Source organism: Eleginops maclovinus, chromosome 8 (assembly GCF_036324505.1).
Source record: "Eleginops maclovinus isolate JMC-PN-2008 ecotype Puerto Natales chromosome 8, JC_Emac_rtc_rv5, whole genome shotgun sequence".
Taxonomy (NCBI): Eukaryota; Metazoa; Chordata; class Actinopteri; order Perciformes; family Eleginopidae; genus Eleginops; species Eleginops maclovinus.
The window spans coordinates 6,513,859-6,538,336 of NC_086356.1; the positions used below are offsets into that span (position 1 = coordinate 6,513,859).

Sequence of the window (24,478 nt, forward strand, 5' to 3'; positions counted from 1 at the left end):
CTTTGTCTTGAAGGTATTTTACTGATGTTGATGTTACACGTGAGCTCTTTCGAGAGGTTAAGTGAGTGGCTTAAACACATCGGCTTAGGATATTCTTCACGAAATACAAGTGGAAGATGTATCTACCACCAAAATGTTTTCAGCATTCAGGTTGCTTCTCAAATGTAACTTTTTGTTTCAGAGACTGCAGTTTATTTTCCTTATTTACAAGCTATAGAATATAGGAAATAAAAATATCTTGATACATATTGATTTCAATTGTATTACATGTGATTTTAAAGATAGCTACACTGAATTCAATGAAATTCATGGTTGAAAAGCTGAGCTGCTAGCTTGTGAGGTATGCTATGCTAATTACCGCTCGCACAAGTTGTTGTTTTTTTACCATTTTTTGGGGTTTCAACTACTACTAATTCCATAATCCGGACTTTGAACTGAAATACAATGTTGTCATTGGTCATTTAATCAAAATGGGTCATTTTCTTTAACCCTATGGTATAAATCAATCTGTCATTTAAGGTTTAGCTTTAGCTAAGGCTAAATTAGGCTAATTGACCAGATAGCATGCACTTGAAGTGGCTTATCTTGTTTTCTACTCCGGGTGGAAATCCAATGGTCGATGTCAAGTCCTATCTACATATGTAGGGAATCAGTTTTGCCTTTGCAGGGCATCATTCACTTAACTGTATGTTTTGGGTCTCAATTATGTTTTTCCCTCTCTTTTTCTAGCCCAACAATAGAATGGTAGCATGGCAGGCAAGTTCCCTGTATATGCAAACATGTCTGGTGCATGCTTGCATATACTCAAATGTTGATCCCAGCAATTAAAATATTACATCACTTGTAATATTTGTTGGGGAAATGGAAGCTTTGAAATGATCTTGAATCATCAAACTTTGTTGAATACGGTTGTGGTTTTATGCGGCAGTAAGATTTAACCACATTGTGTTGTCTTTTCACTGCCACTCCCAGTTTGAGGAGAGTGAGGAGGAGGAGGAGGAGGATGAAGAAGAAGAAGTAGGGGAGAAAAATGAGGTTGAGGTTTGTTGCCGTGTGAAGTGGTTTAACCTCGTGATTCTTGTGCGCCATGTTCTTCCTACTCACAGCAACATCTTAGCGATACTCAGTCCTACTGACACAAGTGTGGTTATCATGGTGCATTTTCTATCACATCATTTGTGGTGAATTTCCCCGCAAGGTTTTTACCCTCTTTCACTTTTGTTGGCCTTTCCCTCAAAAGTAATTTCCCCCCCCAAAAAAAAGGTTATTTCTGACATTTTGTTGTTTCTTTTCTTTAATTTGATCTTTTCTTTGTGACTTTTCGTGGCCATAGCCTGACTCGGAGAAGGTGGGTGAAATGCAGTATTATCTTTCCAATGTGAAAAACTTAAAATACTTGTATTTTAGATTGTACTGTATAGGGATGAAGTTAAAAACAGAACAGGACTCGTTTAACAGTTTTTCATTCATTTATTTTTCATTTTTTTAAACATTACGACCACACAAAGACGGATGAACCAGTACACGAGGTATGCATACCAGTATCTGCTGCCACAGCACTTTGTATAATGGCAATCGATTCTCTGTAGTCATTTTAATATGAATGAATTTCCAAATGGGAGATGAAATGTTAATCGAGGTTGTCCTCTGTTACCCTCTACCTTTCTGTGCTGTCATAGCCATGTGAAGACAAGAAGGTGAGTGTAGCTGTAAAGACTCATAAATATTGATATCCCAAAAAATACTCCCAGGCAAAAGAAAACCCATAGAGCACATTACAAACGAACACAATCCATTCCTAGCTGCCTTTGCTCCCCTGAAGCCTTCCCTTTGTGCTGCGTCTCAGTCTCTCCTCACTAATGGTGCTACGTCGCCCTGACAGGCCATGAATCAAAAGGCCATTGGATCATTGACTTAATGATCCACGCCACGGCTTAGCTTCCCTGCAGGCAGTGCTTATTTAGATATCCCACAGTATACCTGCGTTAGGTATACTGAAATGTAATTTGCTTTCCTACTTGTTCCCTCGCCCTGTGCTTGTGTGAGTTGGTATGACACAAACATCTCTTGCATTATTAAACTTCTTTTTTTTCTTTATTTTTTTGTGCTACCTCCAAAAGATTGAAATTCCTGGTAAAAAGGTGGGTTTTACTCTGATGTGTGGGTTGAATTTTAATAGTTTTTCCACCCCCTTTGAAACCACATTTATGACGTTTGTGATGAAGTGTGTATTACAAACATTATTACACAGTTTCGGTGCATTCTCATGACATTGGATGGTTACATTTACAGAGTTGGGAAGTTCCGACTTTGGTGTGTTTATTAGCTGTGTGTTTAATATGAGAAGTACTTTTGTCGGCCATGCTTCCGCATAACATGAGGTCAAATGCCAGGAGTCTCGTCCCAAAGTGTTCTGTGACTTTCCAAGTTGCTTTTTCTTATCATTTGAGAACTCCTTTTTACAGTCATTCCAATACCACATGAATCCAGCAGAAAACCTGCCTCTGGTCCCCCTTTGTATGAAGCTTGACCAGTAGAGTTGTGTTTTTTTCATAATAACGTGGAAATTACAGATGGAAATGGAGATATTTTTGAAATCTTAAATTCTTGCTTGTGTATGTATCCTCTAGGATTTGCGTTGAGGTGTAGCAAGTACACTGTAACTAAAAACTGCAAATATGAAGCCTTCTATAAATGGATGATAAAGAGTTCCTTGTCTTCCAAAACTGGCACATCATTTGGAGATAAAATATTTTGGATATTTCTTTTTTAAATGTGCAAAAAAAAGGCCTTTAGTCCTAACCAACACCCTCCTTGGATTCTCTCTGCAGATGGACTCCGAGGCCAGTGACCTGCTGAACGACCTGCAGGTGAAGCTGAACAACGTGCTGGATGAGCTCAGCAGAACATTCGGAAACGGGTACCGTAATCCTAAATACACATTGATTTACATTTTAATCTGTGACCACACATGCATTTGTGACGATTGATCATTTTCTATTTCCTTTGTAGTTTCCAGAGCCGCATCAACGATTGCATGCGACAGATGGCGACTCTGCTTTACCAGATCAAAGGGCCACTCAACGCCAACAACAAAAACCAGGTGGACGCCGACTCGGACAACATGCTACGGCCACTCATGGACTTCCTGGATGGAAAGTGAGTGGATGAATAAATTAGCAACATTGCAACCTTTCAGACAATTTGAAAGGTGCAATGACCCCTAAAAATCATTGTCCCTTGTAGATTAAACAACCCAACAAAATATAACAACCAATCTCATTTTGCTTTCAAACTTTGCTGAATGCATTCTCCTACCAATGGTATTTGTGTGTTTGCAGGCTCACACTGTTTGCCACGGCTTGTGAGAAGACCGTATTGAAGCGTGTGCTGAAGGAGCTGTGGAGGATCGTAATGAGCAGCCTGGAGAAGACTATAGTCCTGCCACAGGGCAACGACACCTTTGTGAGCTCAACAGCATTCAAGATTCACAGTGAAGTGTCATATCAAAACTGCAGCGAAAAAAATGAATTCCCCTTCTTTCTTTCTTTACAGGGAGCACAGATTCTCTCAGCTGCCAAAGAACTAGGTCAACTTTCCAAACTCAAGGTACTTTAATTTATCCATGCTCATTATTATGAGTTTATTTAACAGGGTCAGTGCACATTAAAATACATTTCTGTTAAAGCGCCAGAACCAAGAGTCTATCATCTGTCGTCCCCGGACAATAAACCGGAAAAAAACAATGAAAGCATGCAATAGAGAGGCTCATATTACAGAAATTCTACTAAAAACACAACAAGTTCCTTTTTAATGCAGCTTTAACAGAACATGCAGATCGACTAAAAAGTACTTTTTGTACTTTGGGATATTCGAGTGTTTACCATGTTAGATTGAATGACTTTAATGGATTTTGTGGATTTAACTTGTGTCTTTGCTCCCCATGTGGATGTGCAGGATCACATGGCGGGGGAGGCTAAAAGCCTGTCTCCCAGGCAGTGTGCTGTCATGGATGTGGCACTGGACACTATCAAGGTCAGTTTATACTGCAGGTTTTGGTTTCGTTTGGATGCAGGCTGGACGGGTCAAATTTGCTTCATCAACTATTCATCCATTAATCAAGTATCCTGAAGGTTATGTAAGCAGCTTGTGACCATAAGTTATCTGATTTAACAGGCCTGTGTGGGTAAAAAAATGCAGAGGACCAATTTCACTGTGTGTGCTCTGCTGTGTGCATGTATGTGACAAATAAAGAGGGTTTCATCCTCCGATTCTATCTATTCTATCTATCTAAAATGGGTGAATTGAGGGGTGTGTTTTACAAAGAAGGATTTAAATCTAGAACATTTGGTAAAGAAAATGTTAATATGTTAATGTTTTTGTTAAACCTAACCTTGACTCTGTAGTTTACAGTTGTATAGTAATTGTTTTCTGACTTGCTCTTGACGCCAATCCTCTACTTTATTCTAACGTAGCAAATAGTTTTTGTGGTCTGTTTGTACAGAGAATACATTTGACTATTTCACCATAATACAGTAAACCACCAGTTGTTTTTCAGACGTTTATATGCTGACTCATTCTCGGTTTTCCTTTTGCAGCAATACTTCCACGCAGGAGGCAACGGGCTGAAGAAGGCATTCCTGGAGAAAAGTCCCGAGCTATCGTCGCTACGCCATGCTCTGTCCCTCTACACTCAGACAACAGACACACTCATCAAGACCTTTGTGACCACCCAGCAAGCACAAGGTACTTCTGACCACCCTGTAATAACACATCTAAAAACAAATGCATTTCCCATGGTACACCAGGAGAGGGCACTATGTGCACGGAGGTATATTTGGCTTATTGTTTGAACGGATGGAAAATCCTTTTGCCGTTCATACAAAATAACAACAACTCAAGTAAGTTTACAAATTAAAAATGCACACATAGAGTTTAATTCATAAATTACTTTTCAATTCACGAATGCGTGTTTAAAAGTTGACAATGTTAGGAATTGGTTCACATATGTTTTTCATTTAATTGTAAATCAATTTAATATATTCAAAAATGTTCTTTTATTCATTGAAGTTGTTAATATATTTGCAGATATTTTTTTAAATTGCAAAGTTTTTTGTTTTTTTCAGTATTTCCGCTTTTTTGGAAGGTCTTTTTTCTACATTTACAGATTACACATTTACACACAGATTGTCGATTTGGTCGCACAAATAATATTGACACAAATCTACCTCCATATAGTGTTTGATAATGTCCTTTCTTGCACCTGTTGTTTTGTGTATTTTTTATTTGCACCTGTGTATTTGAAGTGTTTCCGATGCGGAAATGTGTTGACATGTTGTTGCTGTCTTCTCTTTTATCTCCTCTGCTGCCTCTGTGCCAGTGCACAATGGGAAGGGTATTAGGTTAACGCCCAATGAAAAAACACAGCCCGGCAGGGGTAGGTCTCATTTAATGATCTGTAAGCCCCTTTCTCCTTCCCCACCCGCTCTCTCTTTGTACATTTGGTGCCTCTAAGGTGGGTCGGTCGACCCTAACCCAACCTCTCCCACTGCAACCCCCTTTCATACCTACTCTGCATTGTGTTTAACAAAATAGTTTTGCGTTTATTGGGCCAAGTATAAGCTAATTTCTTTGTCTGGTTGTGCATTTAACCAGTTTCAGGTGTGGACAAGCCTATAGGTGAGGTGTACGTGCAGACTGAGCTGCACACGCATCCTGGGAACAAGGATCGGAAGGTTTCAGTCAAAGGTCTGTTTGATTTTTCATAACATGATGCTAAATATGTGCCAATTTTGAACCATGTGTAAGTGTAACCATGATTTCAATGCGTTTTTGTGTATTTAGTCATAGGAGCCAATGATATTAAATGGCAGACGTCAGGCATGTTCCGACCCTTCGTGGAGGTCACCATCATCGGGCCTAACCTCAGCGACAAGAAACGCAAATTCCAGACCAAATCCAAGAACAACAGCTGGTCTCCGAAGTTCAACGAGACTTTCCATTTGTAAGTAACCGCTTTCTTAATTCTTCATGAGAAGTAAAGGAATAGAAACAACAGAAATCTGCTTTTTAATGATGTTGACCATTGGATGCTTGCCTTTCTTTTCTTTGGTTGCATCATTAGCCATGTTATTGTTTCCCTCATATCTTGTACTTTTACAGTATACATGGTGGTTTTAGGTGATGCACATAGTAGCAGCTGCCAAACTCAGTACAACATTATTTCATGGGCAAGGAAGTTCTCTAGGATTAAAGAAAAATATTTAAATTGAATATTGGCAAAGAAAATTGTATTCTAAGCTTCTCTAGTTTTGGCTAAACAATTTATCATGTTTCCCCGTCAGATGAGTTCATAATATTAAATAAGTGTTGGTGGCAGCCTGATTTAAACAGGGTGCTCCTCTGTAAATTGAGTAAGTTGACCAACCTGCTGCTGTGTTGATAAATGACTGTGTTTTCTCCCCACAGTGTTCTGGGTAACCAGGAGGGCTTCGAGTGTTATGAGCTGCAACTGTGCGTCAAAGACTACTGCTTCGGTCGCGCCGACAGAGTGGTCGGCTTGGCCGTGATCCAGCTAAAAGATATCACGGGGAAGGGCAACTGCGTGTGCTGGTGCCCTCTGGGCCAACGCATCCAGATGGACGACACGGGCCTCACCGCCATGCGCATCCTCTCCCAGCGCTCCAACGACGACGTGGCCAAAGAGTTTGTGAGGCTGAAATCAGAAACGCGATCGGCTGAGGAGGGCAGATGAGAGGAGCTGGAGAAACAAGGACGGCATTCGAAGGTCTCCTGATTTCACAAAGGTCTCAAAATAAGATGGGATGATTTTTCATAGACAGCTACTTTTACTTGATGTGTCTTAGCTGCTGCTGACTGTTTGACGGCGCCTTATCAAAGTCACGGACACACTGTCACGTTCACACTCTGGGTGTTTTGGACTCCTTGTTCTTCAATCACTCACGTTATTATTTACCGAACTACTGTACGGCACACAAGTCACTCAATCTTCACACCAACCAGCTGTTCCACTATAGACCACTTACTCTGTCATTTAACCTACTTTAACCTCTCTCCTCATCAGCCGGATTGGCAAAGTTTGCGCGGCCACATCCTCAAGAGAACATCGGGTGCCAGGCCTGGCTTGAGGGCCAGCATGTTCCCTCAGTTCCCCCCAGTGTTGTTGTGCAATAACCGCCCTCCCACCACCACCACCTTAACCCCTTCAAACCGCGGCCATGTGTTCGATGCCTTACACTCTGCCAACTGTGAATGTGTGAAGTAAAAAGAAAAAAGTCTGTTTGTGTAGGTCCACTTTGATTGTTCGAGTAAATGTGAAATTACTTTATCTTATAGACGAGGATTTTTTGGGGATGAATGAATGACTCGTAGCTAGGAAACAGTTGTATATCTTAATAGGTCAATTATTGAATAGAGCGGAAGTGATGAAATATGTACTGGTTTCACATCTTGGACAGCTAATGTCAAGAGAAGGTACTTAAAGTAATATTGTATTCCCTTAATTTAAAGGATTTATCTGACAAAAGTGTGCCTTGTCATGTTGAACGCTCATTCCTGTGTCCCCCAGGAAAATAATGGTGATATAATAATCAACAAAAATAGGATTTAATTCATTAAATATACAAAAAAGTGAACCCTTCTATGGCCATCTTTGTTCCCCACAAAAGCCTCCATTAACAACTCTAGAGTAACCATGAGGGTGCAGCCATTTAATTTATTTTTTATACATATTTATTTTTTGTCTGTGCTTTTCCAAAGCCCTCGACTTGAAATTATTGTTTACCTGTTTGTTTTTTGAGAATTTGCACAGAGTGGTACGTCCGAACGAGTTGCGTAGATCTGCAGTTCAACAACATGAGTTACACGCCCTCAGAATAAAGTGTTTGTTACAAAATGAATAACAAAAAGCTGGCAAATCGCGTCCTTGACTGACAATAGCGTTGAATAAGTGTTTTGTTAATTTATAATTAAGGAAAACAAAATGTCGAACTGTCAGGTAACGTCTTCTTCCACGATATCTGAACTTTTGAACACGAGCGTAGATTTATTTGTGGTTTACAACTATCTTCCTGCTCTGTCTGGGTGGCCTTACTTTGGTGTTATAAATTATTGTCTCTTTTTAATCTCTTATTTTTTAATCCTTGTATTTCATTTGGCCAAGTTTTCACCCATTAAGATGTCTATTACATTTTCCAAGTGATGTTCTTTATCTTTTTCTACTTTTCATCTTTGATATTTCTTACTGTATCTCGTTGTTTTATTTTGTGTTAAGTTTCCTTTTTTTTTAAATCCTCTTCGGAAAGATGTCAATCCCATTCTGTTCTATGGAGTAATATGATGTGAGATCCAGTGAATGTGTAAAACAGATGAAAGGATATTAAAATGTTACTTTTAATGAAACTATAATATGAGAACCTCAATGTGTGCATATTTTTAAACCGACTTGTCTTTGTTACAGTACGTTATCCTTTGTGAATACGAAATGTTTCATAGCCTCTTTAACATACATGTTCCTCGTGCCAAGTTACAAGTGTTCACTTTTGATCTTTCTGTCTTTTTTTATTTTAAAATGTGTTAACTAAATCACTGCAATAGTTAACAAGTGTATCGGTCGCAGTAACTGCAATTTTGTGGTGTTTTTCTTTGTATTGTCACCTTGTAAACGTTCCAATAATGAATTTTGTATAAAGTATTTGAGAAGTATCTATACCTTGGTGTACCTGCTCTTTTTTTCACACTGATATATGACATGAACCCCAGGTTTGGTTGGATTTTTCAATTAGTCATTATGATTTTCTTAATTAGATGACCGTGTGTGTGTGTGTGTGTGTGTGTACCTTTCTGTGTATCCACAGGTAATCTCGAATACTAAGGGATTTATAAAGGGGTCCTATTATGCTCATTATCAGATTTCATATTTGTATTTTGTACATTTTATGTGCTTTAATGTTAAATTACTTTGTTTTTCTCATCTGAGTGCATATATTAAGGAGACACCTCTTTTCACCCTCTGTCTGAAACCAGAGTCCAGTCTGCTCTGATCGATTGGCTGACTGGATCTGTTGTGATTGATCAACCACTTATAGATGTCCCACCCCTTAGCCTATCACTTACAATGGTTATTGATCCTTAGCCAATAGAATTGCAGGTTTGTCATGTGGACATGTAACTTCGTTAAGGAACTATGCAGTTTCTTCCTCTTTTGTTCTAATTATTTATTTATTTTTCAGGATTCAGTAATGTTTACAAACCGGGAAGCACAAAAATATTCCAATGTTTTTGGATAATGTCATGCAGTATGCATCCATTTGGCTCATACTACTTTTTCATAGCATAGTGCCTTGAGCTTTGACCCCAATGCTTAAACAGTATACCCCCCTGCAAAGGATTGTGGGTCGGAAACAACCATAAAATAAAAGCGCGCTTACTCCGATACAGTGAAATTCCTCCGGATGCTGCAGGACATCCTGATAGTTTTTGCATATTGTATTTGACAAACAATATATCAGGACTTTTATTCTGGCGTACTAAGTATTATGGGTATTTGTGCATACATGCAGGTACAGTAGGCATTTATGCACGTGTGATCCACACGCACGCACGCGACACACAATAACTAATTTATCAAGCATGTTGAAGTCCCCTGGATGACACTGGTTTCCTTTGTTTGAGCCCTTGTATTAAATTTCATTTTGGAATATCATCAGTCAGGAAGTCACAATATCTAGAGCTGTATTTCAAGTAATGTATTTAAAATGTGACAGATGACTGGCATTTCCTGCACCTAAGTAAATGTAAACTGTTTTTAAGCACTGATATTGTAATGGTAAGGCCCAGTGTGAGCATGCGCAGCCCCACAGGGTGTGTTACATACCTGACCGCCCCTGATCACAACCCTATCGTGGGCCCTGATTGGCTGTAGCCATTCACCTGTACTGTTGTTTTACAGCCTGTGCTCTGGCCCTGTTTTACCATCCAGGTCCAAAGATCGCTGCACTGTTTGCTCAAGGCCCTGAGCTGTCGGCCGCGGGGGGATCCCAGCTCTTCCTGCATGAACCTGAAACCTCTACTGAAGGCACCTCTGTCACCACTTCACCTGTCGTCCATCCTGCGTGTATTTCATCTCGGCTGGAGGCCCCCGGCTGTCCTCTCTGCTGGTGCCTGGACGTCCAAACAAGACCTCTTCGGCCTGGATTTATTTCATTTAAAGCAGAGGCAAAGGGAGGATTGACATTTGTAGTTTCTGTCTATTTTTTTTAAGGCGCCCTGTGTTCCTGAGTCTGTGTGTGTGCGGGAAATCCCATTTTAGTTTCAGGTATGTGGCTGTTTTTCATTTGTTGGCATGCATTGGTGAATCGGTGGAGGGCACCTTTGTGGAATAGGGCTCACGTTTTAAACGCTTTGAAAGCCCATGTATCTTAAATGTTTCTCACATTTCAAAGTCCAAGCATGGTGGCTCACTTCGCATTCACAATAACTCTTTCAAAGTCTTTCCCACTCTTTCTTTTCCACTTTTGAAATGATCTGCTGTTGCAAGATCAGAAAAACACACAGCTATGAAGCAAAAACCCGATGTTGTGTTGTGTATTCAAACTCTTCTTCTGCTCGCCTGATTCTGAGGAAGTTCACTGTCATATCGCTATCTTAATCTTTGCGATTATGGATTATGTGCCGAAGACTTCACTGTGGTACAAAGGGTTGAGAAGGGAGTGGTTAGATGTGTCTTTACAGCTCTGAAGCACAGATAACACCTTGAGGATGTTGCCTGATATGTTCTCAATGAAAGAGCTGTTTTCTCTCACTCAAAGGGCCCCTATTCTGCTCATTTTCAGGTTCAAATTTGTATTTTGTGCCTCTACTGTGACATGTTTACAGGCTTTAATGTTCAAAAAGTGCTTTATTTATTTCCTGCTGCCTGTTGTGATTGGTCAACCGCTTAGAGATTCCGCTCTTTAGCCACGTACAATGTGTAACAGCAAGTGTTACAGAGGGAAGTCATTTTGTCGCGAGTTAGCCATACATGATCATTTCTTACTTACATTTTCTTCCTTTATTTAGTCAGGAATTTAAAAGAGTTTCCAAATAGAGTATATGTCATACAATTGAATCCTTTTTATGTCTTGTTCCAGGCAGTCCTGGACAATTTTCATTTGTAGTCTTTTGTTCCATGATGAACAGCTTCTTGACCAAGATTGGCATCTATTATTTATTTGTTTATCAAAATTTCCTAAAAAGCTTGCACTCGGCTCTAAAAGTAAGACGTCAAAAGATGGTCTCAGGCCTTGGCTAACTGATTTTATTTACAGGTAACAAACATCTTCCTTTTTTGTTGTTGTTTTTTCCCACGTCTCATTAATTAAATCATTTAGTTCCTCTGCTAGCACGTCTATCTATATATATTTTTACACCGAACCACAGCTAAACACAAACAGGACCTTCCATAACTTAACTGATCCCCCTCGCTTATGCCAGTTTCCCTTTACAGTTAATATCTCTTTATGGTCTAATAAAAACGAAAATGGATCTTCACTTCACTGAGTCTCTTTATTCTGTGATATGTAAACACATGCTCTTCCTCCAGGTGTGAGATATGGAGAGCTAAACATGGGATCCGTAACGTCATTTTTTGGCCAGTTGTGTGGGAAAGAGGAGAAGAGAGGTGAGTCGGGATGCTCACAAATGTTATTGTGTGTCTTTATATGTCCTAAACTAAAAGTGTGTAACATGGCTCATGGACTTATTACTCATTATTCTTTTCTAACAGAGGAGGAGAGACTTTTTCGAGCTAATGACAGACCTTACAACATCGCCTACCAATATGCTGTAAGTGAAGACAAAAAGCTGTGCACTGTCTTTACACTCTCTACACAGCACTGTAGCTATCCCGTGCTTATGCCCCTTCATGTGTAACTATTCTGTCCCTTCAGAACAATGCCATCGGGACCTCCAAATACAACGTTTTCACCTTCCTGCCACTCAACCTCTTCGAACAGTTCCGGAGACTCGCCAACGCCTACTTCCTGTTCCTCATGGTCCTACAGGTAGACATTTCTCTTTGTTTACCTACTCTAGTGCTGTGAAGCATGTCAACACAGGACTGTATTAGGGGACTTTGTACATGTTTCAATAAATAAGAATTATCACAAAATGGAGCTAGCTGTAAAAATGGGAACTGATTTCAATATGATTCACTTTATTTTTTATTATTTTACGTTGTAAGTCAATGGGTTTTATTTCCGGTTCTATGATCAGATCTTATTTTCATAATTTTTTCTATTAGTTTTGTTTACTGTTACTTTTTCTATCATGTGTATCTTTTTCCTCTCAGTTTCCATTAGATTCATTTTGTTAACTATTTCCCTTATTATAAAGTGCTGTGTGTTGCATTTCTTTTATAAAAGGTGCTACGAAAATGAAGTTGTCATTATTATTATTATTATTATTATTATTATTATTATTATTATTATTATTATTGTTCTGATTTTATTTAAAGCGCCTTTGAGCATTAGGAAAAACGCTATTCAAATCTTAGGTATTATTATTAAATGTTCTGTATTATTATCAATATAGTGAGGATCATGGGTATGTATGCTAATTATTTGGAGGAGTTTGATCTTATGTAGTCTCACGAATATTTCATTTGGGTGCATTACGAACAGATGCAAGATATTAAAGCCTTGTTGTGTTTGTGTTTCAACAGCTAATTCCAGAAATCTCCTCTCTCTCGTGGTTCACGACCGCTGTCCCTCTGATTTTGGTGCTGTCTATAACAGCAGTCAAAGACGCCAGCGACGACATAGTAAGCTTTAAATATGACAATTTAACCCAGCACTTAAACACAACAACTAATGAGGAAACACACCTGATACTGGGACAGAATGTGACTTCCTGGATAAAAAAATTGAATTTAATCTCATTTATTTTCAATTTGTTCCATGACATCTGAGTAGAACAGACACAGGAGCGACAAGCAAGTGAACAACCGCATGGTGCACGTCCTCATCGATGGAGAGTAAGATGCATATTCAATAATGTATAGATTATAATTATACATAATAATACAAATAATAACAATAATGCACAGCTGAGAATGAGTTTTCATCCTTAAAAGCTCATATTCTGGGATATTTCTTCTGTGATTTCATGTTATCTTTCATGCTATCTTGTCAGACTAAAAAAAGAAAAATGGATGAACGTGCAGGTTGGAGACATAATCAAACTGGAGAATAATCAGTTTGTCACAGTAAGTATGGACATGATTGTTAACTCCGTGTTCATTATGGTGTTGCATAGCATTATGCTGATCTATTTACGTTGATGCTTTCAGTGATAACAGCTAGAATAAGTCAAAGCTCCCACAAGTGATTTTTATCTCATCTTCAACCCATTTAGGCAGATCTTATGTTGTTGTCCAGCAGCGAGCCTCTCAACCTGGTCTACGTAGAAACAGCTGAGTTAGATGGGTGAGTGTGTGTGTGTGTGTGTGTGTGTGTGTGTGTGTGTGTGTGTGTGTGTGTGTGTGTGTGTGTGTGTGTGTGTGTGTGTGTGTGTGTGTGTGTGAGTGTGCGTGCATGGCTTAAGGCTGATGTCTCACACTATCTTCCATCCTTCTCATGTCCTCTTGGTGTGCCACAGTGAGACCAATCTGAAGGTGAAGCAGGCTCTGACCGTAACCGGGGATATGGGGGACAGCACTGACGCACTTGCACACTTCAACGGTAAACATCTGGAATATAAATCCTAAAAAATGAAACCAAGAATTGTCAGAAGCCCAATCTGGTTTATTGCCAAGTAGGTGTGGGTTCACATACAATCAATTTGCTTTGGTGTCAATAGCGCATGCATGAAAGCAATGAAAGGAATGAAGTTGTACAAAAGCTATTTTAAAAACTACAAAAAACAAATTAGATATAAAAAATACTTTTTTTCCATAAATATACAAAGAAGGTAAACTAAGAATATGAAATATGAAAAAATATCGGTAGTATATCAGAATTAAAATTGGGTAGCAATCTTGATGGGAACATATTTAAGTGAATTTTGATTCTAATCGAAGTTTGCTGAATTTGGTTTGTAAAACTTTTGTATTAGAACTGAATCTAAGAATTTATTGATATTTGTTGTTTTCAAACCTCTCAGGATGGAGTCAAATACCATCTTTTCCTAATGAATGGCTCCAATATGATATATAATTATGACTAGCTTGATTTTTGATATCAGTTTTTTTCTTTAATCTTGCAAATTAATAATAACAGTTCATTTCTATGTTTTCAATGTAACACTTGGGGTTGCATGTTTGTATGAGAGGTGCCATGTAAATCAATGCAGTTATTCATAGATTTCCACACTATTAGCACAGGTGTTTCAGTTTACAACTCCCCGTATTTCCACACTATTAGCACAGGTGTTTCAGTTTATAACGCCCCGTATTTCCACACTATTAGCACAGGTGTTTCAGTTTATAACTCCCCGTAATTCCACACGATACTTGGACAGTTAAATTGCATGTGTTGCTGACACTTGCCTCGTTCTCTCTCAGGTGAAGTCCGATGTGAGCCTCCCAACAACCGACTGGATAAATTCAAAGGAACCCTAACGCTGGACGGACAGACCTACTCTCTGGACAACGACAAGGTGCTGCTCAGAGGATGCACGCTGAGGAACACCGAGTGGTGCTTCGGTCTGGTCATCTTTGGAGGTAAGTCGATCCTCAAATCTGCTAAAGTTTAATGCTAATGTAGTCCAAAAAAATGCACGAGAACAGGCACGAGATTTCGTTTGCACCGCTCATGTCTGCAGGGGCCAGCAGAGGGCGCTAATGCTACACACAACAGACTAGGTCAAATTCAGATGATGTATTTAAAAGAACAAAAATACGAAATAATACATAAAATAAGGGTAAATAGAGCAATGAATATGTAATAAATACTATTTACAAAGATAAAGGCACATTATGGTATGTTATAAAATAACACAGCTTTAGCTTCAAGCTATTATCTTTGGCATAACATAAGCTAATTGCTACCAATTTACCAAAGGACCGACCTGTATTCAGTTAGCATTATATAAGTTAAATGTGGGGCTTTGGACTTTTGAAAAGTCATTTTGGTGAGTCATTTTAACCACCAGTCTAGTCAACTGAGTAAATTATGCAAAAGTGTTGTGCCTGAACGACAGGCAAAACATCACAGGGTTTGATAACAAATATTAAAAACATAAGAGGAAGAGGTACTGCCTCAAATGAAACAAACTAAACTGAAATTACATGGCATTTGTCATAACAGGCCAACATTCATTTGTGAGGAAGTATATGAGTGAAGTTTAAGTAAACGTTACATTAAATGTTAATGGCATATTAAGAGTTTCTGAAGTGGATTTTCGCTTACATGATTTTCAAATCATCTAAAAAAGTTGAATGTTTCCAGGTCCAGACACCAAGCTGATGCAGAACAGTGGAAAGACAACATTCAAACGCACAAGCATCGATCACCTGATGAATGTCCTTGTGTTGTCTGTGAGTTTCATGTCCATGAACACTGCCACTCTTACACACGATTGTTCATTTTACAGTAAATATGTTATACATTTAGCTCACACCTGAGTGCTGACCTTTTCTAAGGGTTTCCGAGTTAGATCCTTTTGACAAACAGTTGCAATAACTATTTTAAAAAACTACTGGGAGAAAACTTGCTTGCTTTGTTTCAGTTAATGTAAGTCAATTGATGTCAATGTGTACTGTCTTGAATCCATCAGATCTTTGGTTTCCTGGCGTCCATGTGCACCGTTCTGGCCATTGGCAATGCAATCTGGGAGGTGAAGGAGGGCTCTGTGTTCACGGTTTTCCTCCCTCGTAATCAGGGGGCCAGTGCTGCCCTCTCATCTTTCCTGTCCTTCTGGTCCTACGTCATCATCCTCAACACGGTGGTGCCCATTTCGCTCTACGTCAGGTACGTACAACTAAAGTTATTGTGACAAAATCAATCAGAGTTTTACACTTATCCCTTTTTGTTTCGACATCAGTGTGGAGATCATCCGCCTGGGGAACAGCTTCTACATAGACTGGGACAGGAAGATGTATTACCCAAAGAATGACACCCCCGCCCATGCAAGGACTACCACCCTCAACGAGGAGCTGGGTCAGATCAAATACATCTTCAGCGACAAGACTGGAACTCTGACCCAGAACATCATGGCTTTCAACAAGTGCTCCATCAACGGGAAAGCTTACGGTGAGCTGCTCCATTAATGAAAAGTGTTATAACAGAGTGTTGCAGCAATGAGTCCTTTATGTGGGAATGAGTTTGGATGATAATAAGGTCTCTTTTATTCAGGGGAGCTGTTTGACTTTTCTGGACAAAGAGTGGAAATAACTGAGGTGAGAGGAGAATACTGATACACAGCAGCTTTATATATGTGTAAATAACGTCCCTCCAGCTCTTTAGTTTCTCTTGTCTGGATCTTTTCTTTCTGCAGAAGACAGAGAAAGTGGACTTCACCTGGAACAAGCTGGCTGATCCAAAGTTCTTATTTCACGACCACAGTCTGCTGGAGACGGTGAAAGAGGGGAACCCAGAGGCTCATGCCTTCTTTCGCTTGCTGGCTCTGTGCCACACAGTCATGCCCGAGGAGAAGACAGAGGGTAAGCGACCTCTAGTGGCACGGCTCTGTTACTACACAGCTGCGTTTCTATTCTGTCTGGTGATTATATGTGTGCAGATAAAAGGCAAAAGTGAAATATATAAATACATAAAAATGAAAACATAAAACATGTTAAAAAAAGTAGCAGTATTTATTTATTTTTAAAAGTAAACGGACATATAAGATATTGATTAAGAGTACATTGTTAATAAATTCATATAGAGATACTCCTATAAGATACAGATCCCTTCTGTTTTTTTACTTAACCATTTACCAGGTTGAGTTTCAGATAGATATCAATGCCAACATGCCCTCTTGTGAACCCGGTGGAAGACAGCAATTCAATCCGACTACATAAATCCTCACATTATCATTTTCTTTATATTCTTCCTCTCCTCTCAGGGGAGCTGTACTATCAGGCTCAGTCTCCTGATGAGGGCGCTCTGGTGACGGCAGCGAGGAACTTCGGCTTTGTGTTCCGCTCACGCACACCGGAGAGCATCACGGCCATGGAGATGGGAAAACAAGTCACTTATGAACTCCTGGCTGTTCTTGACTTCAATAACGTGCGGAAGAGGATGTCGGTCATAGGTGAGAGAAATCAGTGGAACAATGGTTTTGTTTTTCTGTGTTTGCCAAACATTGCTGCTTGAAGGAGATACCTTATGGTGCATTCAAGGATTCAAGGATGATGATTGTTCAAAAGTGACCGTTTTTTTTTTACATTATACATATTTTCTTTAGTAACTTTAAAATAACATACAGTAATAAACACATTGAGATGGTGAACACCCACCTTTAACATAAAATATTCTGGAACAACCCATTTTAAAAGTAGTAACAATAACTAAAATGTTTTAAAGTAAATTAATACATAAAATAAAAAAACATATATATAGTGTTGTACATATTTTTTACAAGGGTTTGTCATTGTATTTATTATTTTAATGAATCAATTTCTGCCTGATCTCTTTCCTGGAATTGCTTAAAAGTGTTACTTTCTAAGATGTTTCTCAAAATTCATGCAATCCCTAAAGAAAGTGATCCTGACAGAGATGTATAATGACTCCTCACTAAGTTCTTCTGAAATGATTTCCAGTGCGTAACCCCGAAGGCAAGTTGACTCTATACTGCAAAGGAGCAGACACCATCATCTATGAAAGACTGCACCCATCCTGCAACAAGCTGAAGGAGGACACCACGGCACATCTCAACGTGAGCGATACAGTTAGATTTATGTGATGTGTTTCAACTCTCAGCAATTGTCATTTTTTAAATTTGAACTGTTCTGATCTGAAACAGGAGTATGCAGGGGACGGCCTCCGGACTCTGGTCCTGGCCTACAAAGATCTGGATGAGGAATACATGGATAAGTGGAGACAGCGCCACCATGACGCCAGCACCGCCATGGACGGCCGAGAGGAGATGCTCGATGAACTTTATGAAGAGATAGAGAAAGACATGCAGGTTAGTCTGGACTGGCTTATATAAAGACAATCGTACAGCATGACATCAACCATGCAGATTTATCACTTAAGCTGTTAAAGACAAATTATAAAACTGCTTGAAAAGTCTGGAAATACTTTTAACAAACACTAATGGAAAAATAAATGTGGAAATATTGTTGCTTTTTGCACACAGGATGATACAAAGTAATTCCTTTTTGTGTTAACACCCCATACCCTGTGGTTTATAGCTGTTGGGAGCCACAGCTGTAGAGGACAAGCTGCAGGACGGCGTGCCACAGACCATAGAGCAACTGGCTAAAGCTGACATCAAAATCTGGGTGTTGACTGGGGATAAACAGGGTGAGTGTGTCAAACTATATTTTCCCAAACAAATCCCATATCCAATATGCAGTATTTTTAAGTGAACACATTTGTATGTTCATTCACTTTTCATTGAGTTTAGTCAATCTCTAAGTGTTCATATGACCGACCTGTGTCATATGTCACTGAACCAGTCATGCGGTAGACATGTTTGGCAGATTAATTGAATCCCAGTCATTTTCCATATTGATGTTTCGAAACAGAGACGGCGGAGAACATCGGGTATTCCTGCAACATGCTGAGAGAGGAGATGAAGGAGATTTTTGTTGTGGCGGCCAATACGGCTGAAGGAGTCAGAGAGGAACTGGTGTAAGTTACGCCACACTAATAACCACACACGGGGTCTGCTCATCAGAGGCTGAGGCCGTTCTTAAATCAAAACATGTATAAAACACAGTTTGAAGCTTTTAGATTTTTTACTTTTTTGGTATATTCAAATCATAATACTTCTTTATCCCAGAGGAAATGGGTTTTGGTGGATAAATATAAAAATATCACATAAAAGAAATGAGTTAAGGGATGTTTATATGACCATAAGAATTTAAAGTAAGAATATGCAGTAAAAACGAAATAGCATAAAGATATTTATATGAACATAGGAAGTTAAATACAAATATCCAATAAAAGATATAAAATATAATGAAAATATGTATATACACAGATATAATTCAATAAAATAGTTAGGAAAATGACAAAATATACAGTGATGTTTTAGTATTTAAGAGGTATTAGTATTACTAATATGCACTTAGCACTTGGTAGCTGTAAATGACAATGGTTTGATTATTGTTGCCAAGTACTTTTTGCAGGTTACTATTGTGTGTATCCCAAATACATTACTCTGAAAAAAGTTACAATTCATACAAATGTCAGAGCTTTATTTTAACTCTCCCTTTTGTCTCCATCTCCTCCTGTTTTCAGGAATGCAAGAAGAAAAATGTGTCCAGAAGCGTCGGACGAGCCGTCTGTGATCCCGTCTCGCGCGGGTCTGTTCTGGCTCCAGAAGATAGAGAGGGTGGAGGATGAGAAGGTGGACGGGGTTTACGGCCTGATTATAAACGGACACAGTCTGGTAAGAAAGTACATTTTTATTCGTGTACACTTTTGCTAAAAATATCAGCTATCCAAAAAGAAGTCCTGCTGGAAATTTTTGTTTTTGTTTGTTTTTCATAAATTATTTGTAATCTCTGTTTGATTTGATCATGTGGGTATTTTGGACACTGTTGCAGAAAGCTACAATATTTAAAATAAAAGTCCTTTTTAAATACTTTGTCGTTTATTGATAGTTTGCTGTTTGAATGTTATAAATGCTTCTGGAAAAATAAAATGAAGGATTAAGTGTCCTGTATTCCTTTACAGTGTGGAGAGGACTTATGTATGGTGTCTAGTCGAAGTGTTTTGAGGGGTTGTTTAGGGTTGTGTTTAAGGGTTAAACCTGACCTGTTAGCTGACCCGTTGTTCCCTTTGCTCCTCAGGCCTTTGCTCTGGAGAAGGACCTGCATCTGGAGCTGCTGAGGACGGCATGTATGTGTCAGACGGTGATCTGCTGCAGGGTCACCCCCCTGCAGAAGGCCCAGGTGGTTCAGCTGGTGAAGAAATACAAGCAGGCCGTCACTCTGGCCATCGGGGACGGGGCCAACGACGTCAGCATGATCAAGGGTTAGCTCTCTCAACTCAGACACTAAAGAGTGGTGCTCGAATGAGTCCCTAAAACCTCAAAATAAGTCAGCAATTTTCCAAAGAGCAACAGAAAAATCCCATTGGTTTTTGTAGATGGAGCCCTTGCAAATGCCATCTCCCAGATGGGTCTTAAAAAGTCATCATCACTGCACCACTCAATTGAGCTTTTGTAAAACTAACTAGCTAGTAAATATGTACTGTTACTTCTTATTTAAATGTCTGTTTCTTCCTTTCCTGTCTGTCCATCAGCCGCTCACATCGGCGTAGGTATCAGTGGTCAGGAGGGCATGCAGGCGGTCCTCTCCAGCGACTACTCCTTCGCCCAGTTCCGTTACCTGCAGCGCCTGCTGTTGGTGCACGGCCGATGGTCCTACCTGCGCATGTGCAAGTTCCTACAGTACTTCTTTTACAAGAACTTCACCTTCACCTTCGTCCATTTCTGGTACGCCTTCTTCTGCGGCTTTTCTGCGCAGGTGAGGGACACAGATTAGAATTGTCTTTTTTCTTTTAACAAACTGTCCTCTTGTGGTGTTTACATTAGTATATTTAACTTCATTAAAACTGTATTTACATGTTTATCTTGTTCACAGACAGTGTATGACGAGTGGTTCATCACCCTGTATAACCTGGTGTACACAGCACTTCCTGTCCTTGGCATGAGCCTCTTTGACCAGGTATGCACGAAGGAGAAATGAATCATAAATTTGAATAAAATAGCTCAAATCCAAAATGTAATTTGTTCAAATCATATTTGTTATCTTTTCTCTCTGACGCTGTGTTTGTGCAGGATGTGAACGACCGCTGGAGCTTCCAGTACCCTCAGCTGTACACTCCGGGCCAGCTGAACCTGTACTTCAGTAAGAAAGCGTTTGTGCTCTGCATGCTGCACAGCTGCTACAGCTCCCTCATCCTGTTCTTCATCCCGTGGGCCGCCATGTACGACACGGTGCGAGACGACGGCAAGGACATCGCCGACTATCAGTCCTTCGCTCTGTTGGCGCAGACCTGCCTGCTGATCGTGATGAACGTGCAGGTGAGGAGAACACTTCCTGAAAATATAATTCTCTAATATTATTTAAAAAAACATATATTTCCCAGAAAAGAATTGGAAATATTAACAATAAATTTGCACATTTTTGAGAGAAAAAAATAAAGTTTAACTTGAATTCTGGAAATTACATTTTGTTCTATATTATTTACTTTATTTGTATATTATTTAACCTACAATGAAAGTGTCCTCACTGTGGGACATAAAAAGACTTCTGATTCTAAAATTAGAGTATCAAAATTCTATAAATACTGACAACACGACCTTTATGGGGAAGGTTACCTTTTATTCATAATCACCCGCCCTTTGAACACACATAAAAAATAAATAAATAGATGGGGAAATAAATATGTACACAAGAAACATAAATACAAATAATGTTTGCTTTTTTTCCAGCTGTGTCTCGACACATTTTACTGGACGGCAGTGAATCAGTTCTTTGTTTGGGGCAGCCTGGCCGCCTACTTTGCCATCACACTCACCATGTACAGCAACGGCATGTTCCTCATCTTCACCTCCTACTTCCCCTTCATCGGTGAGTACACTCCGCTCAGGTATGCAGACAGATTGTTGCCCAGGTTTTCCAGATATGAGTCTTCTGAAACAGCAATGCAATATGTATATGGTAATGTCTTATAAAAGGCCAATCGATTATATACCAATGTTAATTATTTGTCATGTCGTCCACTTTTTTGTGAGCATTTCAATGATGGACACTTACAACTGATATAATATGATTGTGTTGTGAAATAAAAAAGCCTTTTACTATGTGATTCTGTCTGGTTTTGATCAACTCCAGGCACAGCAAGGAACTCCCTGAGTCAGCCCAACGTGTGGCTCACCATCTTCCTGACGTCGCTCCTCTGTATTCTGCCTGTGGTGGCTTTCCGCTTCATTGTCATTCAGCTCCGGCCCACCATCAACGACAAGGTGAGGAAAATAAAGACCTTTTCGAACATTAAGGCACAAAATACAGATATGGACCTGAACAGGAGCAGAACAGGGCCCTTAAAATATAATTTATTGATCCAATGTTGGGAATTTCTTTCGTTAAAGCAGCAAGTAAAAAATGGGTGTGCACATAAATGAAAATTTCCCAAATTGGGATCAATAAAGTACTTCTATCTAAAATAAATAAACAGTAAATATGTTAAAAACTGAAATATACACAATACAAAAACATATGGACTGAGTTAGAATTAACTATAATAGACTATCCTACTCCAGTCTCCATTTAAGTCTCGTCCCTCTCTCTCTCTCTAGGTGAGACACAAGGTGCGTAAGGAGGCTCTGCCGGCTCCCACACCCCGCCGCCTGCCCACCCGACGTATCAGCACCCGTGGCTCCAGCTACGCCTTCTCCCACGCCCAGGGCTACGGAGACCTGGTGACGTCCCGGCGGTTCCTGATGAAGCTGCCCCTGAGGAGCCGCCCCGTCATGTTCTCCCAGACGGACTCTCCTCTGGCTCAGAACCAGCCGCAGCACTACCGCACCATCACAGAGGAGCCGGAGGAGGCTCAGAGCCCGTAGACTGAAGGTAGAACGCTTTCGTCTGGAAAAACAGGGTAAAGCTCAACATCTGGATCGTATCCGGGGAACTTTCACACTTGACTTTGAGTTTTTTGTAAGGTACGAATGTTGATATCGCTGTGAACCTGTGGAACTTGGCAGCACGAACGACCCGAAAGGACCACATTTCAGCTCTTGCAGGTTTTAGCTAACACTGTTAATGCAAAAACACTTCGGTCTACATTATTCATGAGCATTTTTCAAAGCATACCAGAGGGTTTGGTGCTTATTTTCTTCCTTACAGATAAACATTGGTGTCAATTCATTTTATTACAACAAGAAACAACAGAAAATCAAGTTGTGTAAACGAAAATAGATTAAATCCTCGTATTGACCGCCTTAAATGTCAGGTTTTTTACTCTTTTGTACACCTGTATAAGGATGTTTGGGAACAGCTGACTTTCAGAAGTCCACACTTCCTTTACCGCACCAAAAAGGAGAGTTTTTAATATAAATTGAACCGTGCCTCCCATGCCCAGCTGCCTGTTCAATCACTGTGTATTTGACGAAAAATCTCAAGCATGATTTAACACTGTAGGGAATAACTAAAACGCTTATGGTAAGCTTTGGGAAATGACCAGAAATACTGTGTATAGCTACTTAATGGGCTAAAACTTGCTAAATGAGATTAGCTTTGTGTCATGGTGTGTGGATTTTTTTGTGTAAAGGTTGCCACTACCTGATCTGGTGAAGCCGGACCCCCACAGTGCCTGCAACATGAAGATACCTTTTGTAACGTTCTATTTGTTTTCCCTGAAGTGAATTTACCCAGGGTGTCATTCTGAGAAAGGATAAGAGTGTCATTTCTGTTAAGATCTGTTGTTTACCTTCTGATTTACATGTTTGTTAAACCGTGTTGTTATTTCTCTCTGCTCTGTTTTAATAACCTGTCTGTTCATGTCATATTTCTGTCGCCTCCGAAGAGATTAGGTACCGCAGTATTCCCTAAGTACAGCCAGGGGTCAGTGTGGACCTGATACCACTAAAATAAAGGTACAGTGATGGTTGAAGTGTCAAAAAGGAACAGTGAAAGCCCAAGCACTCGGCATATATTTACTCATAAAATCGTTTTTTTAAGTCCAGCCACATATTCTGTGTTTTTATTTTTACATTTCCGTCGTTTAAGTCTCCTGTGGGCCACATCGGAGAAGATTTGATCATCCAAAAGTCTCCACATGGTAGGTTATTGACGTACAAAACAAATAAGATCAAGAAATGAACTATATGGGTGATGTTTTTTATATATAAAGTTATTTTTTTAACAGACTTTTTACCTTAAACAGGATCATTATGGGATTGTGATAATGCTTCTTAGAATTCAAACTAGGCATGTGTATTATAGATCGATTGATAGAAACATGCATACAGTGCAAGCCTTTCCACAGACAGCAGCGTCTGCATAAAGTTCAACAATGATTATTGTAAATATTTGATCACCTTCCCAAAAGCCTCCAGCCTTCAGATTTTTTTTTCTCCATTATGTATGCAGCTGTGTCCATTTTTATCTCTCTCTGCCCGTCTCTCTCACGCTGTCTTTTATACTATCCATACAGTACATAGATCCTGTACATCTGCAGACACACACACACACACACACACACACACACACACACACACACACACACACACACACACACAGTACTGCAGTGTCTTCCACGAACGCCAGCAATGACATCATAAATGGAGGGCTGTC

At 39.6% G+C, this 24,478-nt stretch overlaps 2 protein-coding genes across 2 annotated transcripts in view; both read left to right on the forward strand.

Annotated features, from left to right (window-relative positions):
* LOC134868537 (protein unc-13 homolog B-like) overlaps window positions 1–8,728 on the forward strand; it is a 67,794-nt gene extending 59,066 nt beyond the window's left edge. Inside the window, 10 exon segments of the mRNA XM_063889749.1 lie at window positions 2,832–2,920; window positions 3,013–3,159; window positions 3,342–3,465; window positions 3,556–3,609; window positions 3,958–4,035; window positions 4,599–4,746; window positions 5,381–5,437; window positions 5,656–5,748; window positions 5,845–6,004; window positions 6,469–8,728. Coding sequence (XP_063745819.1) covers window positions 2,832–2,920; window positions 3,013–3,159; window positions 3,342–3,465; window positions 3,556–3,609; window positions 3,958–4,035; window positions 4,599–4,746; window positions 5,381–5,437; window positions 5,656–5,748; window positions 5,845–6,004; window positions 6,469–6,754 — 1,236 coding nt within the window. The 3' untranslated portion in view covers window positions 6,755–8,728.
* Window positions 8,729–10,032: 1,304 nt separating this feature from the next.
* Window positions 10,033–23,867, forward strand: LOC134868953 (phospholipid-transporting ATPase ID-like). The gene is made up of 28 exons (XM_063890368.1): window positions 10,033–10,336; window positions 11,603–11,680; window positions 11,786–11,844; window positions 11,949–12,062; window positions 12,722–12,820; window positions 12,972–13,033; window positions 13,192–13,264; window positions 13,414–13,484; window positions 13,657–13,739; window positions 14,561–14,719; window positions 15,447–15,535; window positions 15,775–15,968; window positions 16,042–16,250; window positions 16,353–16,396; window positions 16,495–16,660; window positions 17,062–17,250; window positions 17,759–17,874; window positions 17,962–18,126; window positions 18,356–18,467; window positions 18,692–18,797; window positions 19,410–19,560; window positions 19,964–20,147; window positions 20,418–20,641; window positions 20,759–20,842; window positions 20,956–21,201; window positions 21,613–21,751; window positions 22,016–22,146; window positions 22,480–23,867. Exons 2-28 carry the CDS (start codon window positions 11,626–11,628, stop codon window positions 22,744–22,746), a joined length of 3,591 nt encoding a protein of 1,196 aa, XP_063746438.1. The 5' UTR covers window positions 10,033–10,336; window positions 11,603–11,625; the 3' UTR covers window positions 22,747–23,867.
* Window positions 23,868–24,478: the final 611 nt, after the last annotated feature.